General features: G+C 40.1%; 1 protein-coding gene across 7 annotated transcripts in view; it reads right to left on the reverse strand.

Annotated features, from left to right (window-relative positions):
* The window catches only part of USP18 (ubiquitin specific peptidase 18), a 59980-nt gene that overhangs the window by 29363 nt on the left and 14415 nt on the right, over window positions 1–16202 (reverse strand). For 6 of the 7 annotated variants that reach the window (XM_059184293.1, XM_059184291.1, XM_059184294.1 and 3 more), the window contains exons 3-4: window positions 15286–15382; window positions 8362–8507 (exon numbers count right to left, since the gene is read on the reverse strand). The exons of the other annotated variant lie outside the window; for it this stretch is intronic. In XM_059184293.1, the coding sequence (XP_059040276.1) occupies window positions 8362–8507; window positions 15286–15382 (243 nt within the window). The remainder of the gene's footprint in view (window positions 1–8361; window positions 8508–15285; window positions 15383–16202) is intronic. 7 annotated transcript variants of the gene reach the window in all.

Genomic DNA, 16202 nt, shown 5'->3' on the forward strand with positions numbered 1-16202 from the left:
GCATCACCTTGATCCCAAAACCAGACAAGGATCCCATCAAAAAAGAGAGCTATAGACCAATATCCTTGATGAACACAGATGCAAAAATTCTCACCAAAATACTAGCCAATAGGATTCAACAGTACATTAAAAGGATTATTCACCACGACCAAGTGGGATTTATTCCAGGACTGCAAGGTTGGTTCAACATCCGCAAATCAGTCAATGTGATACAACACATCAATAAAAGAAAGGACAAGAACCATATGATACTCTCAATAGATGCTGAAAAGGCATTTGACAAAGTACAGCATCCCTTCCTGATCAAAACTCTTCAAAGTGTAGGGACAGAGGGCACATACCTCAATATCATCAAAGCCATCTATGAAAAACCCACCACAAATATCATTCTCAATGGAGAAAAACTGAAAGCTTTTCCGCTAAGGTCAGGAACACGTCAGGGATGTCCATTGTCACCACTGCTATTCAACATAGTACTAGAGGTCCTAGCCTCAGCAATCAGACAACAAAAGGAAATTAAAGGCATCCAAATCGGCAAAGAAGAAGTCAAATTATCATTCTTCGCAGATGATATGATATATATGATATGCTATCATATATATAGCACTCCAAAACTGCTAGAACTTATACAGGAATTCAGTAAAGTGTCAGGATATAAAATCAATGCACAGAAATCAGTTGCATTCCTCTACACCAAGAGCAAGACAGAAGAAAGAGAAATTAAGGAGTCAATCCCATTTACAATTGCACCCAAAACCGTAAGATACCTAGGAATAAACCTAACCAAAGAGGCACAGAATCTATACTCAGAAAACTATAAAGTACTCATGAAAGAAATTGAGGAAGACACAGAGAAGTGGAAAAATGTTCCATGCTCCTGGATTAGGAAGAATAAATATTGTGAAAATGTCTATGCTACCTAAAGCAATCTACACATTTAATGCAATTCCTATCAAAGTACCATCCATCTTTTTCAAAGAAATGGAACAAATAATTCTAAAATTTATATGGAACCAGAAAAGACCTCGAATAGCCAAAGGGATATTGAAAAAGAAAGCCAACGTTGGTGACATCACAATTCCGGACTTCAAGCTCTATTACAAAGCTGTCATCATCAAGACAGCATGGTACTGGCACAAAAACAGACACATAGATCAATGGAACAGAATAGAGAGCCCAGAAATAGACCCTCAACTCTACAGCCAACTAATCTTCAACAAAGCAGGAAAGAATGTCCAATGGAAAAAAGACAGCCTCTTCAATAAATGGTGTTGGGAAAATTGGACAGCCACATGCAGAAAAATGAAATTGGACCATTTCCTTACACCACACACAAAAATAGACTCAAAATGGATGAAGGACCTCAATGTGCGAAAGGAATCCATCAAAATCCTTGAGGAGAACACAGGCAGCAACCTCTTCGACCTCAGCCACAGCAACATCTTCCTAGGAACAACGCCAAAGGCAAGGGAAGCAAGGGCAAAAATGAACTATTGGGATTTCATCAAGATCAAAAGCTTTTGCACAGCAAAGGAAACAGTTAACAAAACCAAAAGACAACTGACAGAATGGGAGAAGATATTTGCAAACGACATATCAGATAAAGGACTAGTGTCCAGAATCTATAAAGAACTTAGCAAACTCAACACCCAAAGAACAAATAATCCAATCAAGAAATGGGCAGAGGACATGAACAGACATTTCTGCAAAGAAGACATCCAGATGGCCAACAGACACATGAAAAAGTGCTCCATATCACTCGGCATCAGGGAAATACAAATCAAAACCACAATGAGATATCACCTCACACCAGTCAGAATGGCTAAAATAAACAAGTCAGGAAATGACAGGTGCTGGCGAGGATGCGGAGAAAGGGGAACCCTCCTCCACTGTTGGTGGGAATGCAAGCTGGTGCAGCCACTCTGGAAAACAGCATGGAGGTTCCTCAAAATGTTGAAAATAGAACTGCCCTATGACCCAGCAATTGCACTATTGGGTATTTACCTTAAAGATACAAACGTAGTGATCCAAAGGGGCACGTGCACCCGAATATTTATAGCAGCAATGTCCACAATAGCCAAACTATGGAAAGAACCTAGATGTCCATCAACAGATGAATGGATCAAGATGTGGTATATATACACAATGGAATACTATGCAGCCATCAAAAGAAATGAAATCTTGCCATTTGTGACAACATGGATGGAACTAGAGCGTATCATGCTTAGTGAAATAAGTCAAGCAGAGAAAGACAACTATCATATGATCTCCCTGATATGAGGAAGTAGTGATGCAACATGGGGGCTTAAGTGGGTAGGAGAAGAATAAATGAAACAAGATGGGATTGGGAGGGAGACGAACCATAAGTGACTCTTAATCTCACAAAACAAACTGAGGGTTGCTGGGGGGAGGGGGTTTGGGAGAAGGGGGTGGGATTATGGACATTGGGGAGGGTATGTGCTTTGGTGAGTGCTGTGAAGTGTGTAAACCTGGTAATTCACAGACCTGTACCCCTGGGGATAAAAATATATGTTTATAAAAAATAAAAAATTAAAAAAAAAAAACCACAACGAGGCGCAGGAATCAAAGAGGGCTTGCAAACCAGCAACCCAGACTGTTGGTGAGTTGAGAAAAGCGTCCTCCATTCTGGGTTCTTAGGCAGGAGCTGTGTCCAGTCCAGCCAGGGAGTGGGAGGAGTACCAGCCTGATGGGGAATCTGGTTAAGGCAGAGAAGGGCGAGGACGTGCATTATCTAGGGTATGGTTAAAGCAAAGCATTCCTGCACCTTGGAGGGAAAGAAGGTATGTATTCCTGTGTCTGCCACACAACCCTGGGGTTCTGGGAGTTCTAACCCCAGGTTTGCAAGAGAAAATCCCAGCCCAGGGCAGAGGTGGACAGAGTGAACTAATGGCCGAGACTTTGGCTTCTCAGCATCCAGAAATGACAGTGTGCCGCTCCCTGAGAGAGTGAGCAGAGAGTTGAGGCAGTGAGGGACAAAGGACCTTGCTGGCTGCCACATCTGGGGTATGGGTAGGGCGAATGACAGAGGAGGAAGTGCCCACCCGTGGGGCAACCTGCCTCAGCCTGCGGGGAGTGGGCCAGAAAGATCTGCAACTCCCCACTCAAAGTGTGGGTGAGGGGCCTATCTGTCATTTTTTTCTTCTTTTTTTCTCTGTAGGTAAGGGATCTGGGGGAATGCATGCAGTGCTCAAGCTTTGCTTGTCCTACAGCCAGCTGGACTAACTTACCTGTAGGCAGAGGGCTGTGTATTTCACGGCAATGGGAAAATCCCCTTATTTCCCCACAGGTGTGCACAGAGCGAGTTTCTCAAGAGTAGGGGCCATGTCTCATTTTCCTAAGTGCCCTCAGCACCCGGGACGTGGGAAAGTGATTTGTTGAAGGAAAGACCGGGAGGAAGGGAAGGGAAGGAAAGGAAAGGAAGCGTGATGAATCCATCCACTTCCTGCACCTCAGAGTAAAGGGGCAAAAAATGTATAAAGCTGTATAGTCTGAGACAAGCATGCGTGAAAGAGCTTAATTCTGAAACATGCATAAAGCAGGTTGTTAGCATGCAGGTGAGTATGAGGGAAGGGGAGCTCAGACCACCAGAGCCTGAGGATAGAAAATGCAGAAGGAGCCTCAGAATGGTCCCAGGGACCCTCTTCCACTGTTGGTGGGAATGCAAGTTGGTGCAGCCTCTTTGGAGAACAGTGTGGAGATTTCTCAAGAAATTAAAAATAGAACTTCCCTATGACCCTGCCATTGCACTCCTGGGTATTTACCCCAAAGATACAGATGTAGTGAAAAGAAGGGCCATCTGTACCCCAGTGTTTATAGCAGCAATGGCCACGGTCACCAAACTATGGAAAGAACCAAGATGCCCTTCAATGGACGAATGGATAAGGAAGATGTGGTGCATATACACTATGGAGTATTATGCCTCCATCAGAAAGGACGAATACCCAACTTTTGTAGCAACATGGACGGGACTGGAAGAGATTATGCTGAGTGAAATAAGTCAAGCAGAGAGAGTCAATTATATGGTTTCACTTATTTGTGGTGCATACCAAATATCATGGAGGACAAGGGGTGTTAGAGAGGAGAAGGGAGTTGTGGTAAATTGGAAGGGGAGGTGAATCATGAGAGACTATGGATTCTGAAAAACATTCTGAGGGGTTTGAAGTGGCGGGGGGGTGGGAGGTTGGGGTACCAGGTGGTGGGTATTATAGAGGGCACGGATTTATTTTTCTGAAAATAAATAACTAAATTTAAAAAAAAAAAAAAAAAAAAACCTACAGCCATGGGCGCCTGGGTGGCTCAGTGGGTTAAGCCGCTGCCTTCGGCTCAGGTCATGATCTCAGGGTCCTGGGATCAAGCCCAGCATTGGGTTCTCTGCTTAGCAGGGAGCCTGCTTCCTCCTCTCTCTCTCTCTCTCTCTCTCTCTCTGCCTGCCTCTCTGCCTACTTGTAATCTCTGTCTGTCAAATAAAAATAAATAAAATCTTTAAAAAAAAAAACCTACAGCCAACATCACACTTAATGGTGAGAAATTTTTCTGCGAAGATCCGGAAAAAGATAATAGTGTCCCTTATCACCATCCCTTTCAGTGGAATTGGAAGTCCTAGCTAATGCAGTAAGACAATGAGAGGAAATAAAAGGTATACTGATTGGAAAGAAAAATTAAGAATGTCCTTATTTGCAGGTGACATGATCATCTATGTAGAAAATTCAGAAGAATCAAAAAAAAACTCCTGAAACTAGGAGTTGGATACAACTGGAACTAACTTGGATACAAGTTAAATATATAAAGGTAAAGATACAGGTAAATATATATCAGCAATGAACTGGGGATTTTTTCCTTTTTTTATTATTGTGTTCAACTAGCCAACATAAAGAACATCATTAGTTTTTTATTAAGGGGAATTTAAATTAAAAACATAATATTGTTTATGTTAGAAACCATGAAAATGAAATGCCTAGATACAAATCTAACCAAATATATACAAGATCTATATGAGAAAAACTATAAACTCTGATGACAGAAATCAAAAGAATTACATAAATGGAGAGATATCCCATGTTCATGGAAAGAAGGATTCAATATTGTCAAGGTGCCAATTCTTACATCTTTTTTTTTTTAAGATTTTATTTATTTATTTGACAGAGAGAGATCACAAGTAGGCAGAGAGGCAGGCAGAGAGAGAGAGAGGGAAGCAGGCTCCCTGCTGAGCAGAGAGCCCGATGCAGGACTCGATCTCAGGACCCTGAGATCATGACCTGAGCCGAAGGCAGTGGCTTAATCCACTGAGCCACCCAGGCGACCCCCAATTCTTACATCTTGATCTATAGACTCATTGTAATTTCAGTCAAGATCCCAGCAATTTATTCTGTGGATATTGACAAAGTGATTCTAAAGTCTATTTGGAGAGGCAAAGACCCAGAATATCCACAAGCAAACAAATAAATCTATACACAGAACTTAAATCCCTTAAGAAAACAAATTCAAAATGTGTAATAAACTTAAATGTAAAATGCAAAACTATAGAGGTCCTAAATATAATACAGGAGAAAATCTAGAAGAACTTGTGTTTGGTGATTACTTTTTAATGCAACTCCAATGTACAAGCAACAAAAGGGAGAAGTGGTATACTGATCTCATTAAAAATAAACATTTCTGCTCTGTAAAAGATACTATCAAGAGCATGAGACAACAAGCCACAGACTGAGAGAAAATATGTCCAAAAGGCGTATCTTACAAAGGACTGTTACCCAAAATACACAATTCTTCAAACTCAACAATAAGACCAAAAAAAAAAAAAAAAACCTGAATAAAAAATGGATAAGAAACATGAATAGACATCTCATGAAAGACGATATACAAATGGCAAATAAGCACATGAAGTATTGCGTGGCATATGTGAAAGAGAATTAAAGAGGGCAGGTGATACAATGAGCACTGGGTGTTACAGTGAATTAATGAATCATTGAATATTATATCAAACCAAATGATGTACTATACTTGGCTAATTTAATTTAAATGAAAAAATAATTAAAAAGAGAAATTGCAAATTAAAATAGTGAGATACATCTACAAACCTATCAGAATGGCCAAAATTTAAAACACCAACATAGTACTAGAAGTTCTAGCCTCATTTTTCAGACAACAGAAAGAAATAAAAAACATTCAAATTGGCAAAGAAGAACTAAAACATATTCATCAGGGATATTGGTGTGAGATTCTCCTTTTCAATGGGTTCTTTGCCTGGGTGGGGATTGGGTAACGCTGGCTTCATAGAAAGAGTCTGGAAGTTTTCCTTCATGAAAAAAATGTTCAACACCATTAGTCATCAGGGAAATTCAAATCAAAACCACATTGAGATACCACCTTATACCAGTTAGAATAGCTGAAATTAACAAGACAAGAAACAACAAGAGCTGGAGAGGATGTGGAGAAAGGGAAACCCCCTTACACTATTGGTGGGAATGCAAGTTGGTGCAACCACTTTGGAAAACAGTGTGGAGATTCCTTAAGAAATTAAATATAGAGCTACCATATGACCCTACAATTACACTACTGGGTATTTACCCCAAAGACACAGATGTAGTCAAAAGAAGAGCCATCTGTACCCCAGTGATCACAGCAGCAATGGCCAGTCACCAAACTGTGGAAAAAATCAAGATGCCCTTCAACAGATGAGTGGATAAAGAAGATATGGTCCATATATACAAAGGAATATTACACCTCCATCAGAAAGGATAAATACCCAACTTTTGTATCAACATGGACGGGACTGGAAGAGATTATGCTGAGTGAAATAAGTCAAGCAGAGAAAGTCAATTATCATATGGTTTCACTTACTTGTGAGCACAGAAAATAACATGGAGGAGAAGGAAAGGAAAAGTGAACTGGGAGAAATGGAAGGGGGAGACGAACCATGAGAGTACTGTGGACGCTGAGAAATAAACTGAGGGTTTGGGAAGGGAGGGGGTGGGGGGATGGGTGATCCGGGTGGTGGGTATTAAAGAAGGGCACATATTGCATGGAGCACTGGGTGTGGGGTGTAAACAATGAATCTTGGAACACAGAAAAAATAAAATGAAATTTTTTAAAAATTGGAAGGGGAGGTGAACCATGAGAGACTATGGACTCTGAAAAACAATCTGAGGAGTTTGAAGCGGCGGGGGGTGGGAGGCTGGGGGAACCAGGTGGTGGGTATTAGAGAGGGCACGGATTGAATGGAGCCCTGGGTGTGGTACAAAAACAAGGAATACTGTTATGCTGAAAATAAAAATTTAAAAAAAGTAAAAAAAAAAAAATTTTTAAGTGACAAAATCATAAAACACCTAAGAACAACAACAACAAAAAAGAAATAAAATGGAGGAGTATAGAGGGAGGGAGGGGAAAATATAACAAGATTAAGTCAGAAAGGGAGATAAACCATAAAAGAGTCTTAACTAGAGGAAACACCTGAGGGTTGTTGGAAGAGAAGGGGTGGAAATGTCCAATATAATAAGCATTGGATGTTATACACAACTGAAGAGTCTGCTTTTGAAACTAATAATACACTATATGTTAATTAATTGAATGTAAATAAAATTTAAAAAAATAAAGAAATAGTGGCTGAGACTTCCCAAATCTAGGGAGAGATTTAGACATCAAAGTTCATGAAGCTCTTAGGTCCCCAGACACATTCAACTCAAACAGATATTCTCCAAGACACATCAATAGCAAAACTTTTAAAAATCAGTGACAAGCAACTAATGAATCATTGAATATACATCAAAAATTAATGATGTACTTACTATATGTTGGCTAATTGAACTTAATAAAAAAAATCAATGACAAGGATTAAAATCATTATGAGAAAGGGACCTTATCACTTATAAGGGAAGCTCCCATAAGGCTATCATTGGAATTTTTAGCACAAACCTTACATGTCAAGAGACAATGGAATGACATATTCAAAGTGATAAAAGGAAAACACTGCCAGTCAAGAAAACTTAACTTTAGAAATGAGAGAGAGATAAAGACCTTCCCAAACAAATGCTGAGGGAGTTCATCACTACACTTGCTTTACAAGAAATTGCTAAAGGGAGCTCAGTTTAACCCAAAGAAAGGACCCTAACTGTAAAAAAGAAAATGACTGAATCAGTCATTTTGAAACTTCTTACAAAGAAAAGCGTAGGTCCAGAATTGGCTTAATTCTACCAAACACCTAAAGAACCTATCCCTTCACAAATGCTTCCAAAACAAAGAAGAGGAGGTAACAGCAGCTGACTCATTCATTGAGGCACTCCCCTTCCTTCCCCTTCCTAACTTCTTCCCCCTCCCTCTCTTTCAGAGCTGAGAAGGCTATCTTACTTGGAACATTGTACTTCTGGAGACAGTAGGCAAGCTCCATAGGTTGCACTGCTTTCTGCCGGCTGTCCTGCATCTTCTCCAGTAGTAAAAGCAACTGGAAGGGGACACTTCTCCTCTGCTCTTCTGTTCCCCTTGGTACTGTTATCCTGCCAAATAAGAACATCCATGAACCTCCTTATCCCCACAGTTCCCAGTGCTAGATGCATACTGGAATCACTTGGGGGAACTTCCAAAACTCTCTATGCCCAGGCCACTTGGGAGACTAATAAAATCAGAAATTTTTTTTAGTTAGAATTTCTGATGGTGGGGCCCAGTTATCAGAATTTTTGTTTCCCAGATGATTTAAATGTATACAAGGTTAAGAAGCACCAAATTAGCTAACTGGCTATGGAGAGTATCTTTTCAAGGCAGGGATAAGACAACTCTTGCCTTACCCCTCTCCCCACTCTGCCCAATAATCGCACTTAAATGAAGGGCAGATGAAGAGAGTACTGGGTCCACATCAAGGTGGCAATACAGCAAAATGTCCAGGCTGAAGTACTCCAAAGTGAAAAGGCAAATACCAATTTAGGTCCTGGCAATAAAGGACATGAAGGAATGTCAGGGTTTTTTTTTTTTTTTTTTTAAATAACCTATTTAATTATAGGTATCTCTCACTGCCCAAGCCAATAGAAGGAGGAGCACAACTAGTCCCGGGTACACAACTAGATAACTATCAAGTAGACCTGAAGACAGAACAAACTCCACAACTAAAGGGAAAGAAGAGGCCACATCAAAGAATGTAGAAAATGCAGAGATGTTGTTTAGGGGAGAAAAAGACTGCAGGTGCTGCAGAGGGAAGGGAGTCATGGTCATGGAGAAAGGGGAGAAAAAGGAGTACACAGGAGAACACACAAGGAGAACATTTCCCCAAAGCCATTGGTTTAGAAAATGATAGGGGTAAAATTTCATGAGTTCTTGCAATCAGCATCTGGAACCACAGCCAGAGATCAGAGGGCCAGAGCCAAGATCAGAGGGCTTGACTGGGATAGAGCCTAGAGATCACTGTGCTGTTCATGGAGAGAAGGCAGGAAACAACCTGAGGGGCAGACAGCATGGAAACAGGGATTTAAAGCATGCCTGGGGCACACAGTGGGGAGATTATTTGCTCCTCTCAGAGCACATCCCTGAGAGGAAGCATGTACAGGGACATCATTCAGGAATAAAAGAGACAGGTGGCACCATTTCCCTCCCCCATCCTTCAGCATGAACACAGAGCCACCTGTGGGAAGCAGGTGTACCAACACTGGCTGCCTAACTTACCTACACCAAGACCCATACTTCTGAGCTCCAGTAAAACAACCCTTCTCAGTCATGTTTCCCTAAGTCCCAGAGTGGTGAGCCCCTCCTCCAGAAGACCAGCACAAACCCCTGTGCATAGCACACTTCCCAACCAGAAAGTCCTGCAGGACCTCAGTTGTGGAGGAGGTGGTGACAGGTCTCATTTCACAAGCAAACCAGGGCACACCTAGTTAAAACTCACCACCTAGTTAAAATTCAGGCCAGAGATAAAACACTGATCACAGCAGGCAAGGAGAGCTTCTTTAAATGACTGACCTAAAGGATAGGGCAACCAAAACAACAACAGAGCATATACAGCATACACAGGAGACACTCCCTGAAGCAGCAGGCCCTGGACATTATAGGACCTCTCTTTATTAGGTCATTACTTTCAGGAAGAGGAGACAAAACTGACTTTTCTAACACAGAGAAGCAGGCAGAGACTTAGACACAACAGGAAGACACAGGAATTTATCCCAAATGAAAGAATAAGGTAAGGCCATAGCTAGAGATCTGAATGAAACAGATACAAGTAACATGCCTGAGGGAAAATTTAAAGCAATGATCATAAGGATACTCACTGGGCTTGAGAAAAGAATGAAAGACATCAGTGAGACCCTTATCACAGAGATAAAAGAGTTAAAGAAAAAAACAAAGATGAAGAGTGCAATAAATGAAATTAGAAACCTGCCTGACGCAATGAACAGCAGACTGGAAGAACCAGAGGAATGATTTAATGACTTAGAAAACAAAGTAATGGAAAGCAATGAAGCTGAACAGAAGAAAAAAAAAAAGAATTATGTAACATGAGCATAGATTTACAGAACTCAGGAACTGAGTTATTAAGTGTAATAACATTTGTTTTATAGGAGTCCCAGAAGAAGAGGGAGAACAGGGGACAGAAAATTTATTTAAGAATAAAATTGCTGAAAGAGTTTCTAGGACAAACAAAAGCTAAAAGAATATGTGAACATTAAACCAGCCCTACAAGAATTATCAAAGGGTATCCCTTCAGTGAACAGAGAGCCCAAAAGTAACAAAAACCGGAAAGGAACAGAGACAATCTACACGAACAGCAACTATACAGGTAATACAATGGCACTCACTTCATATCTTCATATCTTTCAATAATTACTCTGAATATAAATGGACTAAATGCTCCAATCAAAATACAGGGTATCAGGAAGGATAAAAACACAAGACCCATCAATAAGCTGCTTACAAGACACTCACTTTAGGCCCCAAAACACCTCTAGATTGAAAGTGAAGGAGTGGAGAAAAATCTATCATGCCGATGGACACCCAAACAAAGCTGGAGTAGCCATCCTTGTATCAGACAAACTATTTTAAACCAAAGACTGTAATAAGAGATGAAGAAAGACAGTGTATCATAATAAAATATCAACCTCAATGGAGAAAACCTGAGAGCTTTTCCCTAAGGTCATGAACAGGACAGAGACAGAACACTCTCACCACTGCTGTTCAACATAGTACCAGAAGTCCTAGCCTCACCAATCAGGCAACAAAAAGAAATAAAAGGCACCCAAATAGGAAAAAAAAGTCAAACACTCACACCTCACAGCTGACATGACACTCTATGTGGAAAACCCAAAAGACTCCACCAAAACACTGTAAAATACAGGAACTCAGCAAAGTGGCGAGATATAAAAATCAATGCATAAAAATCAGTTGCATTTCTATACACTAACAAGGAGGCAGAAGAAAGAGGAATGAAGGAACCAATCATCTTTACAATTGCACCAATAACCATAAGGTATCAAGGAATAAGCCTAACCAAAGAGGTGTGCATATGTGTGTGATATAATGGAATATTACTTTGCCATAAAAAAGAATGAATTCTTGCCAATTGCAACAACACAGATAGAGGAAGCAACAATATGCTAAATGAAAATAAGTCAGTCAGAGAAAGACAAATACCATATGATTGCTCTAATTTATGGAATTTTAAAAAAATGAGCATGGGGTAAAAAGAAAGAGAGGTCAACTAAGAAGCAGATTCTTAACTACAGAGAACAAAATGCTGGTTACTAGAACAGAGCTGGGAAGGGGGATGGGTGCAATATATGACGCGGATTAAGGAAGGCACTTGTGGTGGGCACCAAGTGATGTAGGGAAGTGTTGACTCACTATAATGAACCCCTGAAACTAATATTACATGGTGTGTTAACTAATTGGCATTTAAATTAAAAACTTAGGGGCACCTGTGTGGCTCAGTGGGTTAAAGCCTCTGCCTTCAGCTCACTCAGGTCATGATCCCGGGGTCCTGGGATCAAGTCCTGCATTGGGCTCTCTGCTCAGCAGGGAGCCTTCTTCCTTCTCTCTCTCTGCCTGCCTCTCTGCCTATTTGTGATCTCTGTCTGTCAAATAAATAAATAAATAGCATTTTTCTGATTGATTAATTAATTAAAAACTTTTAAAAATCTAGCAGCAAGAAAAAAACTTACTAAAAATAATTTAATCAAGTAATAATAAACATTTTTTAAAAAGAATGCGTGATGAAGTATGTACATGTATGAATATATATACACACATATATACACTGTGTGTGTGTGTGTGTGTTCTGTTTGAGAGAAATCAATGGAGAGATGCAGGGGCCTACTTGTTGATTTATTCCTTCACTGATATTTCTGATATTGAACTAGTCCCAACACTGTTTTAACCAAATCAGTGGCTGTCAATCCTGGCTGTAGTTTCAAATCACCTGGGGAGTCTTTAAAAGCACCAGTGCCCATATGTGGAATTTAAGAAACAAAACAGGGGCATCACGTTGCCTGATTTCAAGCTTTATTACAAAGCTGTGATCACCAAGACAGCACGGTACTGGCACAAAACAGATACACAGGCCAGTGGAATAGAGTAGAGAGTCTAGATATGGACCCGCAACTCTATGATAAAATAATCTTTGACAATAAATGGTGCTGGGAAAATTGGACAGCTATGTATAGAAGAATGAAAATCGACCATTCTCTTACACCGTGCACAGTAATGAACTTGAAATGGATAAAAGACCTCAACATGAGGCAGGATTCTATCAAAATCCTACAGGAGAACATAGGCAGTAACCTCTTTGACATCGGACACAGCAACTTCTTTCAAGACACGTCTCCAAAGGCAAAAGAAACAAAAGCAAAAATGAACTTTTGGGACTTAAACAAGATAAAAATCTTTTGCACAGTAAAGGAAACAGTCAACAAAACAAAGAGGCAACCAATAGAATGGGAGAAGATACTCACAAATGGCACTACAGACAAAGGGCTGATATCCAAGATCTATAAAGAAATTCTCAAACTCAACACCCTAAAAACAGATAAACATATCAAAAATGGGCAGAAGACATGAACAGACACTTCTCTAAAGAATATATACAAATGGCTAACAGACACATGAAAAAATGTTCATCATCATTAGCCATCAGGGAGACTCAAATCAAAACCACATTGAGATAGCACCTTAGACCAGTTAGAATGGCCAAAATTAACAAGACAAGAAACAAGTGTTGGCAAAGATGTGGAGAAAGGGGAACCCTCTTACAGTATTGGTGGAATGCAAGTTGGTGTAGCCACTGTGGAAAATAGTGTGGAGATTTTTTAAGAAAGTGAAAATAGAACTACCATATGACCCTGCAATTGCACTACCGGGTATTTACCCAAAGATACAGATGCAGTGAAAAGAAGGGCCATATGTACCCCAATGTTCATAGCAGCAATGGTCACAATCACCAAACTGTAGAAAGAACCAAGATGCCCTTCAACAGATGAATGGATGAGATGTGATTCATATATACAATGGAATATTACACCTCCATCAGAAAAAATGAACATTCAACTTTTGTATCAACATGGGTGGGACTGGAGGAGATTATGCTGAGTGAAATAAGTCAGGCAGAGAAACCAATTATCATATGGTTTCACTTACTTGTGGAACATAAGGAATAACACGGACAACATTAGGAGAAGAATAGGAAGAGTGAATTGGGGGAAATCGCAGGGGGAGATGAACCAGAAGAGACTGTGGACCCTGAGAAACAAACTGAGGGTTTTGGAAGGGAGGTGGGTGGCGGGATGGGTGAGTCTTGTGGTGGGTTTTAAGGAGGGAAGATATTTCATGGAGCACTGGGTGTGGCCCATAAACAATGAATCTTGGAACACTGAAAAAATAAAATGTAAAAAACTATAATAATGGCTAAAAGACACATGAAAAAATGTTCATCATCACTAGCCATCAGGGAGATTCAAATCAAAACCACATTGAGATACTGCCTTACACCAGTTAGAATGACCAAAATTAACAAGTCAGTAAACAACATGTGTTGGAGAGGATGTGGACAAAGGGGAACCCTCTTACACTATTGGTAGGAATGCAAGTTGGTGCAGCCACTTTGGAAACCAGCGTGGAGATTCCTTAAGAAATTAAAAATAGAGCTTCCCTATGACCCTGCAATTGCACTACAGGGTATTTACCCCAAAGACACAGACATAGTGAAAAGAAGGGCCATCTGTACCCCAATGTTCATAGCAGCAATGGCCATAGTCACCAAACTGTGGAAAGAACCAAGATGCCTGTCAACAGACGAATGTATAAAGATGTGGTGCATTTATACTATGGAGTATTATGCCTCCATCAGAAAGGATGAATACCCAACTTTTGTGTCAACATGGACAGGACTGGAAGAGATTATGCTGAGTGAAATAAGTCAAGCAGAGAAAGTCAATTATCATATGGTTTCACTTATTTGTGCAGCATAAGGAATAACACGGAGGACATGGGAAGATGAAGAGAAGGGAGTTGGGGGAAATTGGAGGGGGAGATGAACCATGAGAGACCTGTGGACTCTGAGGAACTAACTGAGGGTTTTGGAGGGGAGGAGGGTGGGAGATAGCATGAGCCTGGTGGTGGGTATTGTTGAGGGCACATATTGCATGGAGCACTGGGTGTAGTGCACAAACAATGAATTCTGGAACACTGAAAAGAAATTTTAAAAATAATAAGTAATTTAAATTAAAAAACAATAATAATAAAAAAAAATAAATTTAAAAAATAAAATAAAACAGGTGAACATAGTGGGGAGGAAAGGAAAAATAAAATAAGAAAAAATTGGAGAGGGAGAAAAACCATAAGAGACTCTTAACTGTAGGAAACAAACAGGCTTGTTGGAGGGGAGGTGGGTGGGGGGATTGGATAATTGGGTGATGGGCATTAAAGGGGGCACTTGATGAAGTGAGCACTAGGTATTATATGCAACTGATGAACCACGAAATTCTACCTCTGAAACTAGTAATAAACTACATGTTAATTAAATGAATTTTAAATTTTAAAACAAGACAAAAAATTAATTAATTAAAGTAAAAAATAGAAGTACTAATACCTGAACCCCATCCTAGACCAACCAAAACCAAATATCTGGTGGTGGAAATAGGTATTCATATTTCTTTTTAAACTTCTTAGGTGGTTACAGAGTGTAGTCTAGATTGTTTAGAACAAGATCTTTTCTCTGGCAACCATTCAAAGAAGATTTTTTAAAGTATAAGTCACTGTGAGAAATTGAACATATGAAAATGTAAAATAATATACATGTTGTCTTACCTCTTCAATATCTTGGTGAAGCCCACATTCATAATTAATACCTGAATCAGGGAGTTAAGACAGCATGTCTGGCCAATGTTGTGTAAACCAACCAGGCCTATACAGGGAAGAGAAAAAAAAGATACTGAGGACAAGGGAAAGCTAAGGGACTTAACAAAAATCAGATGGTTTTCTAAGATCTACTAAGGTCATGAAATCCTGCAAAATACTCTCAGAGGTACAAAGACTTCACAAAAGAGCTTGCAAACAAACTGGAGAGGAGAGATAAAAGCATGCGATTCTGAGACTTGGAAGCTTGACTACCTTATGTTCTCCTAAAAACAGACCTGGAGAGCTTGTTTGGAGGTTCTAGAAGGGGAGCACAGTGACTTGTGTACCCATGACAGAACAACAGCCCTCCTATATCAGGGAAAGCTGTCCTCTTTGGACTGAGCATGCAGCTTCAGGAGGGATGCATGTGGAGTGGTGAGGGAGGAAGGGGACACCTGCTTTGACAGTCAGATCAGCCAAATCAACCCTGGAAATCAATGAGGTGACAGATCTCACAGCCAGATCACTCTCACATCCAACAGTAAAACTTTTAATAATTCATTAGGAAAAGAGAGTTGTCACAAGAAACACTATTACAATTGACTTTCTCTGCTCGACTTATTTCATGCAGCATAATCTTCTCCAGTCCCATCCATGTTGATAGAAAAGTTGGGCATTCATCCTTTTTGAAGCCTGAGTAATATTCTTATTAGGCATCTTAGCTCTTTCCACAGTTTGGTGATTGTGGACATTGCTACTATAAACATTAGTGTACATATGGCCCTTCTTTTCACTTCATCTGTATCTTTGGAGTAAATACCCGTAGTGCAATTGCAGGGTCATAAGGTAGCTCTATTTTTAATTTTTGAGGAATCTCCACATTGTTT

This window comes from Mustela lutreola, chromosome 8, assembly GCF_030435805.1.
Source record: "Mustela lutreola isolate mMusLut2 chromosome 8, mMusLut2.pri, whole genome shotgun sequence".
Taxonomy (NCBI): domain Eukaryota; kingdom Metazoa; phylum Chordata; class Mammalia; order Carnivora; family Mustelidae; genus Mustela; species Mustela lutreola.